This window comes from Phascolarctos cinereus, unplaced genomic scaffold (genome assembly GCF_003287225.1).
Source record: "Phascolarctos cinereus isolate Bilbo 61053 unplaced genomic scaffold, phaCin_HiC Scaffold_7;HRSCAF=346, whole genome shotgun sequence".
In the NCBI taxonomy this organism is placed as follows: Eukaryota; Metazoa; Chordata; class Mammalia; order Diprotodontia; family Phascolarctidae; genus Phascolarctos; species Phascolarctos cinereus.
The window spans coordinates 80457926-80474721 of record NW_027556180.1 but is presented as its reverse complement, the minus strand read 5'-3'; the positions used below and the strand labels follow the sequence as shown (position 1 = coordinate 80474721).

The window sequence follows — 16796 nt, the reverse complement described above, 5'->3', positions numbered from 1 at the left end:
TAGCTGTCTTAGAGACCGTAGAAATTGTTGTGACTGTTGGGTGACCATTGGGACTAGAAGAAAGGAAGGTGGTCTTTCAGGGCAGAGACCTAACAAAAGAATCTGTTCTAATAATTATATTTCATTTGACATAGAATAATTATATATTAGTGTTTTCATAATAATATGATTATATATTTGGTAAAATGCAGCAAAAATAACATAAGCCTCCAAAATGACAGTATTTATTTGTGAAAAACATATAGTAAGTTTCTGTGGACTACTTTGTAATGTGATTTGACCTTTTGCTATTTTCCATTAGTTCAGAATAATTAAAAAGAAACCTTTTTCGTTAAAATGTTTTGCAATGATGACAATGTGTAAGGGTGACCAGATTTCTCCTTTATTTTAAAGAATTTTTAAATTTTAGATCCTGCAAATAAAAGGGTTTGAAAGTACTTCATTATTAATCCACATCTTCTTCAGATCCCTTATAACTAGTAGTCAGCATTATTGTTCCTTATTAAAGCAGAGAAGACAAAGCACAGGCATGTTATATCATGGGTGATGAGAGCAGAGAATGCAGGATATCTAATTACTAGATAATATGCTCTTGGGATTATTTCCATAATTCAAGATATCTATGTACTTAACCTTTTCCACTTGTAGATTACTGATGATGAAAGATGCATTTTTGAAAGTGATCACAATTATCAGCATTTCCTTTCTTAAAAAAAGAAAAAAAACCCAACCACCCATACCCATAGTATCAGAGATTTAGAACTGGAAAGGACCTCAGAGGCTGTACTGTCTGGGCTGGGCCTGACTTAGGTCAGTCCCCTGGTAGTTTAGGTTTGAAAATGGAACAAAATGAGACACTTGTAGGTCATTTGATAGTTAATAAAAAAAAAAGTTTACTTTACCATAGCAGGAGGATATTCATCAAAGACAGTCATTGAGGATAACTTAATTTGATTCAACTGAGGGATGCTCCTTTGCCAAAGAGACAAGGGTCAGAGCCACCTTCAAAGTCCCTTGGGCCTGCTTTCTACTCAGATGATGAGGAAGTGACATCAGCAGTCTGAGCCTTTAGCCTCCTGAGACAACCAACTCTCAAGGAAAGACTCAAAACTTTTTAAGGAAAAACTAGCCTAACTGTCATGAGGGGAGGGGATGGGATATTGATCTTACCACAGAGGCCATATAATGTGTGATATTTATGTATGTGTGTGTGTGTGTGTGTGTGTGTGTGTGTGTGTGTATAGATAGATAGATAGATAGAATATATAGAAACAGCTCGATACTGTTTTTGAAACTAAAATGTGAAAAACTTTCCCTTTTCCTTATTTTTGTGTGAGGTTTTTTTTGTATTATAAACAAAAATGTAAAAAACAATTATTTATGTATTATATATTTTTCCTCATAAAAGCTATGTTACTTTGAGTGATACTAGGTCAGAGTAAAGGATATATTCAGAATTTTATGTTCTAGAATATCTGAACTCACTTTTGAGAATTTTACACATCTTTGGGAATACTGTGAAACAGGGATTCTGGGAGGTCTCTGAACAAGTAATTTAACCTCTCTAGGCCTCTGTCTCCTCATACAAAATAAAGGAGCTAGCTTATATGTCATTTGAGTTGCTTTCTAGTTTCAAATCTGCTATTCTCTATTGCTAGTGAATTCAGTCTTTTAACAACATTAGATAAAAAGAAAAAAAAGGGTGAGGGGAGGGAGTTATAATTTCTGCCGATACAATTTCCTGAAGTTATGGAAGTATTGAACACAGAACAATAAGCTAATCTGTTGGAAAACAATTTAAGGGATCAAGCTAACTGAGAGCAGTGTCACTAGGAATGAAAAGATAAGGCTAGTAGCAGTAAAGTGAGACATGATGACTGATATGATATGGGGGATATGTGTGTAAAAAGCAGGAGTCAAAGATGACCCCAAGATTTCCAGCCATAGAATTACATTTCAAGATCTGCAAGTAGGGAAATAATTGCATATCATGCTGTTGTTGCCTGCCTTCTACTCACTTCTAATCTAATTGATGATTAGATACACTCTAGTCATAGCAATTTGGGTGTTCATGGTAAAAAAAAATACTACTTGGGTACTCATTGCATGTGTGATTAGAACCCAGATCCAGGGTTCCCTGGAAGGAAAGCCTAGAAAGGCTTTAAGGAAACACAGTGAAAGTATGTTTTCTTGATTTTACTGCCCCTGATTAGATAGCTCATTCATTTTTCACACTCAGCCTGACACAGTTATATTTTCTTCATAAAAATTCTAATTCAGTATTTAACATTTTGGAATTACATTTATTTTTTCATTTAGAATCAATGAATGTTTCAGTGAGGCAGGAGCTCAGAGATCATTTAGTCAAACTGCTTAATTTGACAGATGAGGGAACTGAAACCCAGAAAGGTAAATAAACTTGCCAACAGTCACCCAACTAGTTAGAGGCAATATCAGAGGTAGAATCTAGTATGCCTTCCACTATGCCTGACTTATTTATTTTCTTGATGATTGTATTTTTTTTCCAATTTTTTTCAAGTTACATGTAAAAACTATTTTTAATGTTCATTTTTAAAAATTTGAGTTCCTATGGAAGTGATTGTTGATAAATCAAAATAAATTAATTTAAAAAAACTGAGTTCCAAGTTCTGTCCCTCCTTCCCTTTGCCCCTCAATGAGAAAGCAAGCAATCTGATATAGGTTATACATATGCAGTCATGCAGAACATATTTCCATATTAGTCATATTGTGAAAGAAAACACAGACAAAAATACATAAATAAATAAAGAAACAATATACTTTGATCTGCATTCAGATTCCATCAGTTCTTTCTCTGAAGGTGCATAGTATTTTTCATCATAAGTCCTTCTAAATTGTCTTGGATCATTGTATTGTTGAAATAGCTGTCATTCACAGTTGATCATTGTATAATATTGCTGTTAATGTGTACAATGCTCTATTGGCTCTGCTCACTTCACTTTGCACCAGGCCATGGAAGTCTTTCCAGGTTTTTCTGAAAGCATCCTGCTGATCATTTCTTACATTACAATGGTATTCCACCACAATCATATACCATAACTCGTTCAGCCATTCCCCAATTGATGGGCATCCCCTCAATTTCCAATTCTTTGTCACCACAAAAAGAACTGCTATCAATGTTTTTTTACATGTAGGTCCTTTTCCTTTTTTAAAAAAATCTCTTTGGAATGTAGTCCCAACAATCAAAGGGTATGCACAATTTTACAGCCCTTTGGGCGTAGTTCCAAATTGTTCTCCAGAATGGTTGGATCAGTTCACAAATCCATCAACAATACGTTAGTGTCCTAATTTTTCTACATTCCTCCAATATTTATCATTTTTCTTTTCTGTCATATTAGCCAATCTGATAGGTGTGAGTTGTTTTAATTCGCATTTCTCTCCAGAGATAGGGAACCTGTGGTCTCAAGGCCACATGTGGCCCTCTAGGTCCTCAAGTGTGGCACTTTGACTGAATCCAAACTTCATAGAACAAATCCCCTTAACAAATCCCCCTGTAGAACTTGGACTCAGTCAAAAGGCTACACCTGAGGACCTAAGGTCTATATGTGGCTTTGAGGCCACGGGTTCCCCATCCTTGCTTGAGTCTAATCAATAGTGAGTTAGAGCATTTTTTTCATATGACTATAGATAGCTTTGATTTTTTTTGGTCTGAAAACTGCCTGTTCGTATCCTTTGACCATTTATCAACTGGGGAATGAGTCATATTCTTATAAAGGTGACTTCGTTCTCTATGTATTTGAAAAATGAGGTCTTTGGCAGAGAGACTTGCTGTAAAAATTCATCCCCCACCTCCAGTTTTCTACTTTCCTTTGAATCTTCACTGCATTGGTTTTGTTTGTGCAAACCCTTTTTAATGTAATCAGAATTATCCATTTTACATCCTGTATCTCTTTTTTTACATCCCCCCCCCCCCGTTTGGTCATAAATTCTTCCCAAATCCACAGACCTGATGGGAAAATTATTGCATGTTTCCCTAATTTGCCCCTAGTATCACCCTTTATGTATAAATTATGTACCCTTTTTGGTATTATCTTGGTATATTGTGTGAGATGTTGTTCTGTCAAATTGCTTTCCGATTTTCCCAGAATTTTTTGTGAGTTCTGTCCCAAAAACTTGGATTTTTGCCTTTATCAAACACTAGATTACTATGGTCATTTACTACTGTGTATTGTATATGTAATCTATTCCACTGATCCACCACTCTATTTCTTAGTTAGTACCAGACGGTTTTGATGATTACCACTATTGGAGAACCGGTACTGCTAGGCTATCTTCTTTATTTTTTATTAATTCCCTTGATACTCTTAACTTTTTTTTCCAGATAAATTTGGTTTTTATGTTTTGATTACTGTAGTTTAGAGAGGGAATTTGACTATTATGCCAATGGCGCCTACATGTACAAGCTACTTTAAATTTATTTTTCTATCAGCCTGTCTTCATCTAAGTACTCATTCACTTATTCACATTTATTGATTGATTCATTTGTCTGTTTATTGATTTAATTGGCTCTAACCAGTAAGGAAGCTCCTTCCACCAGCGTTGGTCAGAGGCAACTACATTGTACATTGGATAGAGTGCTGGGCCTGGAGTCAAGAAGACTCCAGCTGCAGATACTGTGTGACCTTTACCCTCTGTTTGCCTCCATTTTCTCAACTGTAAAATGAGAATGATGATGGCACCTAGCTCACAAGGTTGTTGTGAGGATCAAATGAGGATATCTGTGAAGTGCTTGGCACAGTGCCTCTTCCGGAGTAGGGGCTACATAAATGCTATTATTAACATTAGCAGCAGCAGCAACTACTCAGCGACAGTTTCCTGGGGGCACTGATAGGTTGAGTAGTTTGTCTAGGGACTTGAACCAGAGTCTTAGGTCCACTAGTCACCATTTCAGATTGCCTTTCAGGATAGGATTGATACAAACTGAAAAATGTAAAGCAATCTCTTTATTCACATAATGCCTTACTCTGAGAAGCATTCTGACCTTTCTAATATCTCTATACCTAGGTGTAGCATGTAAATAATACATGTATTCTTCATGTCATTATCAGGATATAAAAATTATTTACAGAGAGATGCTCATTGTTGAAAAGTTTATATTTCCAGTTATTTGTCTAGGATAAGATTAAGATCACAGAATGCTGGGCTGAATATTACCCAGAGGTAGTGTTGCATACGGGATAGAGATCTGGCCTCTGAGTCAAGATCTGGACGCAAGTCCAAACTTTGGCTACACACTTGCAGTGTAACCTTAGACAAGTCACTTAACCTCTAAGTGTTCCCAGGAAGGTCTCTAAGACTGTAAGTAGCAAAGCAGCTGCCAATATGCATTGATAAAGGGAGTTTCCTCACTTTGCCACCCCCTCCACCTTCACCCCCAATCAACTCATCAAACTCATCTATTCCAATTCTCTAATTTCACAGGTGAGGAAACTGATTCCCTGAGAGGTGTGACTCGCTTCAAATGACCCAGCTGGTTCCAGGATTCAAACCCATGTCTTCTGACTCCAGATTTTTTAATACCATACTAAAAATTCAGGTTTCCTAATTGTTTCCCTGAGACAACACAGGCTAATTAAAATAAGAAAGCATGGACATGGCTGGGAGGAGGGGAGCTAATTTCCTATCTTTTGACAAGGTGCTTTTGAGTGGCAACATCTTAAGTAATGATATTTATTTATAGACTCTAAAATGAAAAATTCCCTTCTGATATTGTTCAATATCTTTCAGGCGCTGAGGACAGTATCAAGGAGAATGTAAGTGAAGGAGGATTGTGGATGGAAATGGGCCTGTTCATCAGTTTTTCCAGCAGAGCTTCTGTCATTCTACACCGTTTTGAGGAACACATTGTCAGCAATAATACTAGGAAATAGACACAATTATTTGTTTGCGAAAATATTAAGAAGAATGCTTGCTGCAAAAAGAAAGTAACCAAATTCTTTTGTGTTTTAGAAATGCTATATTTCATTACATCTAGGAAGTAACATAAATCTCTGAGATTGTCTACTTTAATTAAGACTTTCAGAAGGATGCTTATACCCTAACTGCTGTTTACAAAATATTCAAAAGGGACAGACAGTAAGAGATTTAAAATGATCAATGAGTGGATATGGGGAGGTTCTTAATTGACACTTAAAAAAGAATTACTAAGGGTCCTTCAAATATTATGTGAATCTTGATTTGCATGTTCTACAGCTCTTAGTTAATGAAAGTCTAGGCAACAGACTCAACTATATTACACAATTTATTATATTTTTGTTTCAAAATATACATGTAATTAATTTGAAAATGAATATTACGCTACTACTTAGAAATGAAATAATGAAAGAGTAGGTCAGTACAGATGGAAAATAGGTTCCTTTTGACAATTCATTAATGTTGCCACTCATGTAGTTACCTCTTGTTATATTCTAAAACTCATTTAATCTCTCATCTCAGTATTTTTCCCAAGTGTAGACATCTGTAACCCCCTGCTACATCATATCTTGTTTCCAAACAATGTAATTCTTGGCCTGCATTTTTCTTTTAGTTATCCAGGGATTCATTTTCAGTTCCTGAGGGGAAAAGAATGTGGCAATTTAAGTACTTGTAAGCAATTTAAATATGTGCTTGGCTACCTATGCTCTGCTTAACTTTCTGTTTCATGGGCTCTAGTCTGTTAGCTGATACTCTATCAATAACAATAAGTGACATTTATAAAGCATTTTAACATTTGCAAAGAATTTTACATATGTTATCTCATTTTATCTTCACAACAATCCAGTGAGGTAGGCACAGCAGATAGTACTCTTTTCCATTTTACAGATAGGAAAACTAAGGCTTAGAGAGGTTAAAGAACTTGCCCAATGTCATGGGGCTTATAAATGTCAAGGGTAGGATTCAAACTCAGGTGTCTCCTGTCTCCAAATCCAACATTTTTCCACTTTTTACATTGGTATGATTAGCTCTTAGTATGTTACACATACAATACTACTGTAAAACCAAGTCAAACCCTTCTAGAACACCAACAATTTTCAGGTTATGATGTGGATCCCACTCTAGATTGGTTCCCACTCTTAGTTTTATAGTTAGCTTCATTCTCTGTTCTGGATCTGCCCTGCCATCTCTTTCAATCCATAGCACCAATCATAATCTCAAAGTGATCAGTTCTACTCCTGGACCCAAAGTTTTGACACAGAGGTTAAACTGCAAGAACCCAAGGAGAAACCCAAGGGTGGGATGATGAGTTCCCTGGACAGTCAGTTATTTAAATGCCTGCTGGCATGTAGGGTGTTGTTTGGCTGGTCCAGAACTGGATTAAGGAGTCTAAAGCTTAGGACTTTGCCTCAGCCTACTGATTAATTTCATCTACCCCAAGAAAAACATACATTTTTAAAAACTATGGGGGCAGCTATATGGCGCAGTGGATAGAGCACTGGCCCTGGATTCAGGAAGACCTGAGTTCAAATCCAGCCTTAGACACATAACACTTACTAGCTGTCTGATCCTGGGCAAGTCACTTAACTCCAATTGCCTCACCAAAAAGTAGAAACAAAACTGGCCTGTGATGGGAGCACTTTAATCTATTAAAAAAAAGAAACTTCAATGCACATGATATCATATATTGTTATTGTTCAGTCATTTTCAGTCATATCCAACTCTCCATGACCCCATTTTGGGATTTTCTTGGCAAAGATTCCGGAGTGGTTTGCCATTTCCTTCTCGAGCTCATTTTACAGATGAGGAGACTGGGGCAAACAGGGTTAAGTGACTTGCCCAGGGTCACACAGCTGGTGTCTGAGGCCAGATTTGAACTCAAGTCTTCCTGACTCTAGGACTAGCACTCTATCCACTATACTGCCTAGCTTCAACATAATGGTAGTGCCTTGTATTTATTTTGTATATATTTATAAGCATGCCACTCCCTTCAAACGTTAACTGCTTGAGGGCGGGAAATGTCTCCTTTTTGTCTTTGTATCTGCAGTTCCTAAGCCATTGTCTGATATATACTGTGATGCTTAATAAATGCTTATTGATTAAGTCATATTCTGATACAATGGACCTTTGTATCCAAATCCAAAAATTTTTTGCATTAGCATTGCTATACGCCACTAATTTTCTAATTCATTTGTGGCTTTTGAATCTTTTGAGTGCCTTTATTGTATGATTCACAATTGATGTGTTTTTTTTTCTACAAGTTAATTACTAGTCCATGACAGATAAAGTCTTCCTGGTTCCTGGTTAGCACTGTTTAGGGTCTAGATGGCAATGGAAATGAAAACTCCTAAAGTCCACCTGAAGAGATCACAGACTAGATGTGAGCCTCTGGATATGACCACAGAATAATCTATGATCTCTTATACAATGAAATTTCTTGAGTGGAATTTTATATTTACTAAAATTTATTACATAGAAAAGCTTCAGAATATGTAACCTGGAATCTGGGCTTCTCTGTAGGTAATAATAGGTTCCTTTTCTTATTTATTAGTTCTAATTTGGCTTCTCACTGCTGTTAGATTATATTAATGTGAAGCTGGTCTCAGGGTCAATGGCACCTCCCCTCTCTCTTCCCTCCTCCCCCACTGGCCAGATCCATAACATTTATGTACTGTTTCCTGTGAGGGTGAACAGGTATCGCTGAGGGATTTGGTGGGAAGGACCCTAGTCCCAAGGGGCGGAGCTTTGTTCCTGACAACTTGGTTCCATTGGGCCACTTTTTCCAAGCAGAAAATAACAGAGACCCCAGCAGGCCATCTCTCTTACTGCACAAATACAATATCAGCTTTAATTATGTTTATCACCTACCTTCTAAGGGTTCTTGGCTACTTTGAGCTTCTGAGACTTCTACAGAACTTGTGTTTAAAAATTCTAAGGCAAAAAAAAAATAAAATGCAATGAAAAAAATAAACTCAATGCTTATAGTTAATCATTCTTCTATGGCCTTTTAGGAATCACAGATGTTCTAAAATCTAGATCATTCTGAAACAGTATTGGTCTAAGTGTTACAGCCTCCTATGCAAGGGATTTTAGCACTGTCTCCTGCCCCTGAGCAATGGCAGGATTCACAAGAGTTGTAAAAGCATCCTTAACAGCAACCATTGGGATTCACTCCCTCAGTGCTCCACTTGTGATTCAGGGAGTCTCAGCAAAGGAATTAGCCGGAGTGGAATGAGATCCTAGATTCAGAGCTTGGAGGGCCCTTAGCGACCACCCAGCCCAACTTCTTATTTAATAAATGAGAAAACTGAGGGCCATTCAAACAATTTTTGATGCACAATTTTAAGGGGTAAGAAGCTAATCATGTAAGCATGCATTAGTTATAATGTACAGGAATATTTTCATATGTACATGAAGTCAATTTCAAAACTGATTAGCTCAAATTCAGTATTTCTTTCTCCTTACATGAGCAAAGGTTACCTTTGTCAAAAGATAACTGAAAAACTAGACAATTCTCTCCTCTCTCCTCTCTCTCTCTCTCTTCCTCTCTCTCTCTCTCTCTCTCTCTCTCTCTCTCTCTCTCTCTCTCTCTCTCTCTCTCTCTCTCTCTCTCCTCCCCCTACCCTACATATAACACTTAGCACAGTACCTGGAACATAGTAGATGCTTAATAAATGTTGATATATATAATATATATGTATGTCATCTATTGTTCAGTTGTATCCAACTCTTTGTGGCCCCTTTTGGAGTTTTCTTGGCAAAAGATATTGGAGTGGTTTGCCATTTCCTTCTCCAGCTCATTCTACAAATGAGGAAACTAAGGCAAATGGGGTTAAGTAACTTGCCTGGGGTCACACAGCTAGTAAGTATTTGAAACTGGATTTGAACTCAGGTCTTCCTGACTCCAGGTCGGGGCTCTAGCCATTGCGCCACCTAGCTGCCCATATATATGTAAATGTGGCTATGTGTACACATACAGATCTCACATACATAAAAAATTACATGGTTTTTATATTCAGAAAATAATGTTAATAATAAATGACCTGGATTTAAACAACTCACTGCTCAAGTTCTTCACCATCAACTATATCTTTAACCCTCTACAATACTGAGTATGTTTCCTTCATTCTCCTAAAACTGTTCTCTGAAATGTCACCAATGATCTCGAAATCAGTAAATCCAATGGCTTTTTTCTCAGTCTTTCTGGTCCTTGACTTCCTGATATAATGCTATCACCCCAGTCTTTCTGAAAACTCTCTTCTCCCTGGAATCCTATCATTTTATCCTTAATTGTTTCCCCTCTGACCTCTCTGACATCACATTTTCAAGCTTCTCTCCGTTCTTCCACATCATAAATGTTCATACTCCTCTTTATCTTCAAATTTCCTCCTCGTTTGGGGAGCTTATTCACTTGCACACATTTTTAATGATCATTTCTATGTGAAAGACTCAAAAATCTGAATTTTTCAACCCTGAACTTCAGTCCTGACTCTCCAGTTGGCTGGCAGACATTACCACCCCCACTTCCCAGCATCATTTTGAACACTACGTCTTAAACTAACCTTTTTACCTGAGGCAGCTGGAGGCACAGCAGCTGGTGCCCTGGGCCTGCAGTCAGGGTGACATGAGTTCAAAGCTGGCCTCAGTCACTTGCCAGCTGTATGACTCCAGGCAAGATCGGTCTGCCTGTTTTCTCAACTGTAAAAGGGGGATAACAATACCCCCACCTTGCAGTCGTTGTACGGATCAATCTGATTTCAACATCAATATGAAGTAATATTGGTAAGAAGAGCTTAGCACAGAGCCTGGCACACAGCAGGTGCCATAGAAATGCTTATTCCATCCCTTTGCCCCTCAAACCACTTCTACTTCCTAATCTCTGTCCCACTTCTGTTCATGGCATAAGCACTGTTCCAGTCATCCAGGCTCAAAACCTAGGACTCACTTTGGTTCCTCTGGGCAGCTGCCATTGAATCTCCCTCATACCCTATGCCAGTAAGTCAGAGGATTTTTTCCTTCAAAGAATCTCTTGTATTTTTCACTTCTTTTCACCCCTCACTCAGGCCCTAGCCCAGCCACCCCTGAATTACTGCAATGGCCTCCTCCATGTCCTTCCTGCTCCAATCTCTCCCTATTCTAATCCATTTTATACACTGTGACAAGGTAGATCTTTCTAAACTATTTCAATTGTATCAGTACCCACTTTTAAAATTTCCATGGCTCCCAAACACCTACTGTTACTGAGGTCAGACTCCTTAACCTGGACTTCCACAATCACGATTTACTTTCCCAGTTTTACTTTCAGCTAATTAATTTTCTCCAACCTCCTTCTCTGGCAAAAATAGGCCATTCACTGCTCCCCAAATAATGACTTGTACTTTGCCACCTCCATGGGCTTTGTAGATATCTTCCCCTATCTCAAATGCCACCTCCCCTTCTCTTTTCTTCTTTCTGCTTTTGGGACTCAGCTCAATCCCTTGGAAAAGGAACTGCACCAAATGACAGTCAACTCAGTCTGGCCTTTCCTTTGAACACCTACTGCCTGCATCATTCACTGAACAACTAACAAATGATTTGGGGGTTACTGCATTTAGTAGTAATATCATACTGTCATTTAACTTTTCACATATTTGGGTCTTATTTTCCTAGCTTGATTAGGATAAGCTTCTCAAAGGTAGAAACCAAATCTAAGATATACAGGGTGTCCCAAACACCTTAGGACAGTTTTAAACTATTAAAACAATTAAAACTTACAACTGAGCTAAGACTTTGGGATATCCCTCGTTTGTATTTCCTACTACGTGTGCATAGTATGCACAAATCAATGACAATTGTGTTCTTCAACAGTGCTTTTTTTCTGAAGAATGAAAAATATTTCAAATATACCTTCTCCTTTCTGTGAGAAGGATCAGAGAGGGATATTCTTTGATCCCATTTTATGAGCAAGCAACAGATTTGCATATTTATCCCCACAAGATTGAATTTTAGTATTTGGGGATGAAAATGGTGAAGTTTTAATTAAATTAATTACTACCAGTTTGCTCCTTTTGATCTTCATCCTTGTTTTCATCAATCTGGATTCTGACTCTGTTTTCACGTGGTAAGAGTTCAGCTAGTAAAATATACAAATTAAATAAAAATGAAGAGTTCAAAAATAGATGAACAGATCATCATACTCTTTATACTTTACAATACTGACTGTTTAATTTCTTAGGTTTGCCAAGAATTGCTTAGAGTAGGAGGAGTCTGGGATACTTTGAGATCCAACCCTCCTAGGAAATTACAATTAGAGGAGAAGAAGTTAGAAAGTGAGTGATAAGAAAAATAAGGAGGAGGGTGATGACAGGGAGACTAAAATAACCATAGGTTTCAGGAAGAAGAAAACTCAAAGACCATGATGATAAATAGATAAGTCAACAGGAAAAATGTAACAACAGAAGGAAATGTGGCCTCTAGATCTATTAAATGAGTACAGGAATCTACAAATAAATACCACAAAATAAAGGACAATAATCTAGAACTTGATGAGACAGAGAACCCTCGAAATTTGAGACCATGGAACTACTATATGCTGTTTCTGAGCGGTTCAAAAGAGAAATGAGAATTATGAGAGCAGAATTTATGGCCTGCACAGCAAAAATAATGGGCAGAATAGAAAAACTGTAATCTTTGATGGCAAATCTCACCAAAGAAACATAGAGAAGACTAAAGATTGGGAATGCAAATATATAGAAGTGAAAGACAATCTAGAAGAAGGGAAGCAAAAACAATAACAGTAGAAGAAAATATGCCTGCATGCAAGCAAAATATCCTGATCTTGAAGACAAAGTGCATAGAGACAACCTAAGGATCATAGCTCTCCCAGAAGAACATGACAAGACAATAAAAACCTTAATGCCATAATGAAGGAAATAATAGAAGAGAACTTGTGCATATAGAAAACAAAACTCCAATTGAAAGAATTCACAGATCACCTCCAGAAAAATCATCCAAGGCAGCAAACTCCAAGACGCATAATGATTAAGTTTAATTATTCATTCAGTTCATTACCCTTCAATCATCCTGATGATGTTTTTACAAACCACAGGCTTGGAATTATTCAAGGAGCCCATGACAAGCTTTATCTGAGCTTGTACCATACCGGCATAGACTCTGAGAGCACAGGGTCACCACCACACCTCAGAGTGCTATACAATTATCGTTGCTATCTTTATTATTGTTATGAGACATCAAAGTAGATCGTTAGTGAACTAAGTTTTAAAAATAATAAAATTTAGCTCGGAAATCCATATCTTAAATACCTCTTACAATAATTTCTTTTGTGACAACATTTTAAAAAAATTCCGTCTAAAATTTTACCTGGAATGTATGGCTGGTAAATTAATACTTCTCCAAATGCAATGAGCTTTTCCTGTTTAAAAAAAAAAAGACATGATTAAAGCACAGATACTATAATCAATAATCATTGATTTTTTTGGTCTCAGCTGGAGATTTCCCTAATATACAATTACTGGTGTGGAAAGCCCCTTTGCCAGTGAAGATCTACAATGATTCAGAGCTTAAGTGACATGCATGTGATCATGCAGGTACTGTGTACAAGAGGAAAATCTTGAATCCTGATCCTTCTGATCAAAAGACCTGGCTCTCTCTATATGATGCCATGTTACCTCTTGATGATCACCATTAGTAATGTAATCACTTTTTAAAATAAAATATTTTACTTATTATTTTAAATAGCTAAATACAGAGCAAATAAATGGCATGGAGGTAATTTGAAATGTGATTATAAAGCAATCAAACATTTCTTCACAAACAATCTAGAAAGAATATACCAGAGCAAGTAGTGTCATTCAAAGTCATGAGTCTGGGGAGGCTGCACACTAATTCCTTGGAGGCAGGTGGCACAATTCCATGAGTGTTGCTCAGAGAACATTGGGATCTCCTTTGAGATTGTCTTCAGAGAGAATTCCATGAAGATTTTTCCAAGTTCTCAGCTGGAAGCAATCTCTCTGGCCCTGTATTTATCGTACCATGTCATCTGTGTATCTCTTCTACAGTTAGTATTTTCTATTTGTGTATATCTTATTTCCCATATTACACTGAAGATCCTCGAGGGGAGCAATGATGTGTTTATGAAGCTGCCATTTCAAGAGGCATCATGGTGTAGTACCTTGGGGATTACAGCTCTAGAATTAGAAGAGGCCTTAAAGTTCATCTAGTCTAACTCTTCTATTTTGTAGCAAAAGAAGAAACTGAGGCACAGAGAGATTAGTTCAAGATCCCACAGGTATAAAGCCTCAGAGGTGGAATTTGAACCTAGGTTATCCAATTCCAAAGCCAGTATTCTCTGTATACCACGTTCCCTCCCAAAAGGTTGTCCTTGGAGTCAGGATGACTTGGGTTAAAGTTCCACCCCTGACACATAGAGGTTGTGTAACCTTGGGCCAGTCATCTAACCCCTCAGTGTCACCTAGACAACTCTCTAAGACTCTAAATTGCAGATAAACTGCTAATCTATATCAGGTAATCCACACTGGGAGTTCCCCATATGCATGAAATCATAGGTCCAGATCAAAACAACAACAAAAATCATTTCCAGGAAGAAATAAACTGGGCACTGAGACTATTTTAAACTAGTGCAATATCAATAAAGCTAAATTCAAGCCCTTATCACCTCTCACCTAGACTGTTAATGATTTCCCTCATAGAATGAGATATCTCATAATTTGATCATATCTCATAACTAGTGACTCTCAGTTACATTCAGGATCAAAAACAAATTCCTCTCTTTAGCTAGAAAAAGAGTCCAAGGGAATTGGTTTTGAAAACCCAGGATCTTATCACACAAAAGGAACTGATAGAAAGGTATTAAACTAACTGCAAAGTTGTTTCCACACCAGCTGATCCCTTTTTGAGGTACATACAAATCCCCTGAATGGATAAGGAAGCAACATCATAGTTGGAAGATTTATCGGTCACACCCCTGGGGATCTAACTGAAGATTAGTTAAGTAAGTCCAGGAAGTCAGACTTGACAAAGAAACTAGGTCTGGATGAGACACACAGAAAACAGTGACAATGAAAACCCAAAGAGACAGAATTTCTGAGTAATTAATGATCAATTTATTAATTAGGCTAGCTTATAATCAATAAATTGGTCAGTGGTTTCTCTTGGTAACCAAAGATCCCACGGAAGACCTTGAAATGCTTCAAATCTCTTCGGAAAGGGAACTTCCCTAATAAGTGAAACTCAATCCTGATTGGTGGATATTTGATGAGGAGGGTAGGCTAAAATTCTTCAACCAATCCTGCTGAGAACATGGCTTGATCATGAGACTCAGCCACCTCAAAACATCTGGGGAGGGAAAGCCATTTCCATCTGGACCTCAATGGCTAGTTTTCTCCTTCATGAGCTGGGTTGCCCTAAACTCTAATGGAAGGGATCAAGGACAGGGGGTTCTTCCCCCAGGTGGAGGCTCACCCAGACAGGATTCTGTTTATATTCTAAACAGAAATTAGGTCTCCAAGTTGGGTGGGGTCTTAAAGAGCTTGTGTCTTGAGGGCTGGGAGCAATCTCATCAGTCAGCCATGCCCTTCAGAGGCTGACTGACCTTTTAAGAAGTTTGCTTTTAACAGAAATAAAAGGAAAAGGGTGTGTCACAAATTAATAATTATTAACATAATAGTATAACATTAATTTCTCTCATAACACATGATATGGAGAAGGGGAGGCTGCCAGAAGTTTTATGGAACCGAGAATGAACATATAAGCAGAGGCAGATGCTACAGAGAAGGGAGCCAGCATGGACAGTTTGGGCCAATCAGACATGAATAGTGTTGGAACAGAGGTTCTGTTCTAATACTAAAGAACTGGGTTCTTTCCTGTCTGGTGGCTCCTAGAATTGTATCATCTGCCTCCAAGGCTTAGCTATTTAAGACCTTGCAAGGGTATGGTCAACTGATGACAGCCCAGCCAATTGCATTGCCCCTTCTGAATCCATCAGAGAGAGAGAGAGAGAGAAAGAGAAAGAGATGTTCATACTTTGTAAAGGGACCACATCAACACCTTGTCATCTGTGACTACATCATTTAGGCTGGAATATGTGTGGAATTAAATTCTGCCTCCTCCACCCCCCCAATTACATTAGCAAAATTAATTTCCTTGTATCTTTTCTGAAATTACCTGTTCAAGATCATGGATTATTGCCTTCTTAACATCTTCAGTTAATTCAGTATCAGGCAAATCCGTACAAGGAAACCATACCCCATTCATGCATCGTACTGGCATGGAATACACCAGTCCCTCAGGTGTGCCGAATTCACCTGGAGTGTACCCACAAGACAATGAATAATAAATGCAATTAAGTTGTTTCTTCTTTACTGTCCTATGAATATGCAAATTATAAAATGACCCACAATAAATATTTTTGATGATGATTATGCTGAATTATCAGAAGGTAATCTCTTCTACCAGTTTTCTGTTAATCATTTAGTTCTACTGCAACCTGTTCAGTTCTTGATTGTCTATGCCTGGATTATGCACGTGTAGATTTAGTGACAGCAGATTCAGTATGGGCTCTGGGACCTATTACCTAGTTGGCCCCAAGACCATTTTCTCCTGCCCACGTTTCCTGAGCTGACAGTCTACATTTCCCATGTTATCTCTCATGAAGTCCTGTCTGTTTGCATCCTTTGCCCATATTCTAACCCAAGGCAGTTTTATATTATCTATGGGCCAAATTATCTGATTTAGAAGGGAAGGAATAGGGACTACAGGCATGGTGATTTTCCAGCTAAATACTGAATATTCATGAAAACAATCATTGCAACCTGGCTATGGCAGAT

At 37.8% G+C, this 16796-nt stretch overlaps 1 protein-coding gene across 3 annotated transcripts in view; it reads right to left on the bottom strand.

Moving 5' to 3' along the window:
* Positions 1-6058: 6058 nt before the first annotated feature.
* The window catches only part of MDH1B (malate dehydrogenase 1B), a 34911-nt gene continuing 24173 nt past the window's right edge, over positions 6059-16796 (bottom strand). For all 3 annotated transcript variants that reach the window (XM_021008686.2, XM_078147463.1, XM_078147464.1), the window contains 5 exons: positions 16135-16274; positions 13312-13363; positions 11987-12064; positions 8821-8883; positions 6059-6590 (listed from right to left, as the gene is read on the bottom strand). In XM_021008686.2, the coding sequence (XP_020864345.1) occupies positions 6562-6590; positions 8821-8883; positions 11987-12064; positions 13312-13363; positions 16135-16274 (362 nt within the window). In that variant the 3' untranslated portion in view covers positions 6059-6561. The remainder of the gene's footprint in view (positions 6591-8820; positions 8884-11986; positions 12065-13311; positions 13364-16134; positions 16275-16796) is intronic.